The sequence below is a fragment of the Oncorhynchus nerka genome, linkage group LG2 (genome assembly GCF_034236695.1).
Source record: "Oncorhynchus nerka isolate Pitt River linkage group LG2, Oner_Uvic_2.0, whole genome shotgun sequence".
Lineage (NCBI taxonomy): Eukaryota > Metazoa > Chordata > Actinopteri > Salmoniformes > Salmonidae > Oncorhynchus > Oncorhynchus nerka.
In genome coordinates, this window is record NC_088397.1 from 96,160,710 (window position 1) to 96,163,865 (window position 3,156).

The 3,156-nt window shown below is 46.7% G+C and overlaps 1 protein-coding gene across 1 annotated transcript in view; it reads right to left on the minus strand.

Annotated features, from left to right (window-relative positions):
• Window positions 1-240: 240 nt before the first annotated feature.
• Window positions 241-3,156, minus strand: part of slc6a11b (solute carrier family 6 member 11b) — a 113,727-nt gene continuing 110,811 nt past the window's right edge. Inside the window, exon 14 of the mRNA XM_065004511.1 lies at window positions 241-498. Within this exon, the coding sequence (XP_064860583.1) occupies window positions 346-498 (153 nt within the window). The 3' untranslated portion in view covers window positions 241-345. The remainder of the gene's footprint in view (window positions 499-3,156) is intronic.

A 3,156-nucleotide genomic window follows, 5' to 3' on the forward strand; every position in this document is an offset into this window, starting at 1 on the left:
TAAACTTGATATTCTTCTAATCGTTAAAAATGATCTCTTTAGTCATAATGTTAACGTAGATGATGTGTTAATAAAGTTTGTGCAAAAAAAGAAGAAGCAAGACTAATAATTATGTGATAACTTCTTTCTCTTAAAAAAAAAAAAAAAAACCTAAATAAAACAGTCCTTTATTATCGTCTGTTTGTTGTTTGTTTTGTTTGTTGTTTGTTTTGTTTGTTGTTTGTTTTGTTTGTTGTTTGTTTTGTTTGTTGTTTGTTTTGTTTGTTGTTTGTTGTTGTCTTCATTGTGGTTGTGGTTGGGGACAGACAGATAGAGGCTTGGTCAGTGGTTGGACTTGGAGAAGTGTTAGAAATGGGTCTCCTTCTCTGTGATGGTAGCGATCTTTGCAGCTTTCTTTGACTCTTTGCTGGGCTTGGGTCTGATGGTGAAGGGGCTCATACCAGCCAGTTTACCTCTCATCACCAGATCTGGACTGGGGGTGGTCAGGAAAGTCATCCTCTGTAGAGGGAGAGAGGGAGAGGAGAGGTGTTTTATGACTGAGATCTGGACTGGGGGTGTTCAGGAACATCATACTCTGTAGTGGAGGGAGAGGAGGACAGGAAGATAGGACAGATTGGGGAGAGAAGGGGAAGGGAGATTCTCATTAGATCCTGCTGAGGTGGGACAATGGATCTAAGGTCCGTTTCGCATCCTCCGCCTCACATATGGTTTATATCTGAGCCCTCATGGTAATGCTATCTCCAGTGATGTGAGTGTTACGGACTTAGCGAATATCACTTCCTCCTTGTTCGGCATGTGCCTGGTTCGAACCGAGGACCTTTGCTTTGCTAACACACGCGGCCGCCCTCCTTGGCAATCCTGATCTAAAGAACTCACTGTTAAAAATTTATTTAAGCAGTAGGCACTAGTCTCTTGTATGCTCAGGTCCAATTATATCCACTTCACTTTCATGCTCATATCTTTAGATATCCGTATACCCTACCAGCCCTCACTAGCCTGCTTCTCTCAACATGCCTTACCAGCCCTCACTAGCCTGCTTCTCTCAACATGCCTTACCAGACCTCACTAGCCTGTTCAACATGACCAGCCCTCACTAGCCTGCTTCTCTCAACATGCCCTACCAGACCTCACTAGCCTGCTTCTCTCAACATGCCCTACCAGACCTCACTAGCCTGCTTCTCTCAACATGCCCTACCAGACCTCACTAGCCTGCTTCTCTCAACATGCCCTACCAGACCTCACTAGCCTGCTTCTCTCAACATGCCCTACCAGACCTCACTAGCCTGGACCTCACTACTGCTTCTTCAACATGCCCTAAGCCCCTCACTAGCCTGCTTTCTCAACATGCCCTTCACTAGCCTGCTTCTCTCAACATGCCCTAGCCCTCACTAGCCTGCTTCTCTCAACATGGCCGCCCTCACTAGGCAACATGCCCTACCAGCCCTCACTAGCCTGCTTCTCTCAACATGCCCTACCAGACCTCACTACTTCTCTCAACATGCCCTACCAGAACTAGCCTGCTTCTCTCAACATTAGACCTCATTTATTTAGCCTGCTTCTCTCAACAGCCCTACCAGACCTCACTAGCCTGCTTCTCTCAACATGCCCACCAGACCTCACTAGCCTGCTTCTCTCAACATGCCCTACCAGACCTCACTAGCCTGCTTCTCTCAACATGCCCTACCAGACCTCATAGCCTCTCTCAACATGCCCTACCAGACCTCACTAGCCTGCTTCTCTCAACATGCCCTACCAGACCTCACTAGCCCTACCAGACCTCACAGCCTGCTTCTCTCAACATGCCCTACCAGACCTCACTAGCCTGCTTCTCTCAACATGCCCTACCAGCCCTCACTAGCCTGCTTCTTCTCTTCAGCCCTCACATGCCCTACCAGACCTCACAGCCTGATGCCCTACCAGACCTCATTAGCCTGCTTCTCTCAACATGCCCTACCAGACCTCACTAGCCTGCTTCTCTACCAACAGCCTGCCATGCCCTACCAGACCTCACTAGCCTGCTTCTCTCAACATGCCCTACCAGACCTCACTAGCCTGCTTCTCTCAACATGCCCTACCAGACCTCACTAGCCTGCTTCTCTCAACATGCCTTACCAGACCTCACTAGCCTGCTTCTCTCAACATGCCCTCACTAGCCTGCTTCTTCTGCCTTCAACATGCCTTACCAGACCTCACTAGCCTGCTTCTCTCAACATGCCCTACCAGACCTCACTAGCCTGCTTCAACATGCCCTCAACCTCACTAGCCTGCTTCTCTCAACATGCCCTACCAGACATGCCCTACCAGACCTCACTAGCCTGCTTCTCTCAACATGCCTTACCAGACCTCACTAGCCTGCTGTTAAGATATTTTATCAAGGTTTAAGATAAATTATTAAATAATTCTACCCAGAAACTTAACCATTAGGGATTAGAGGTAGCATGAACAAGGAGTAATTAAAAAATAATAAACACAGCTCCAACTAGGTTGGAGGGGGGAAGAGAGGAATGCATGTGTGTGTGTTTAACGAAAACAAAGAGGGTCATTAACCTATGTTTGAACCGACCTGGCTGTAACTCTGGGGAGATAAGATAGGACAGGGAGAGCCCCTCCATGTTTTCTGTATCTGGGGGGGGGGGACTGGAACTGTCAGCTAAATGGTAATAAACTGTGGTGAGACTTCCGGAGATAATCCAGATATAGTGTGTCATGTATGTGCGTTAGTGGGTTGGAATGGACTTCAGAAGCTGCTTTGTCCTTGTCGGAGAGGAGGAGGGGCATTTAAGACACTATGACGAAATGTGAGGTATATAAACCAATGTACATGGTATTATGACGCTCTCGAGAATAAACGCTATTGGCTAATTTCGGTTGACTGGTCTCTGTCTATTTCATGCAAATAAGGATCTTATGAATTCTTAGAAACGGACAGAGTGTTTTAAATTGAATTAATTAATTGAATTGGTTAATGAACACATAAGAACTAAATTCATCTAACACCTGCTTCTCTCCATACGCTCTTCACACACGTCTATTCCTCCGTAAGTGTTAAAAATATATAATTTAGCCATGATGGCGAGTGGGGAATTGGCTTTGGGGTTGACCAGTGAAATATACTTGCTGGAGCGCGTGCTACAGGTGGGTGCCTCTATGGTGACC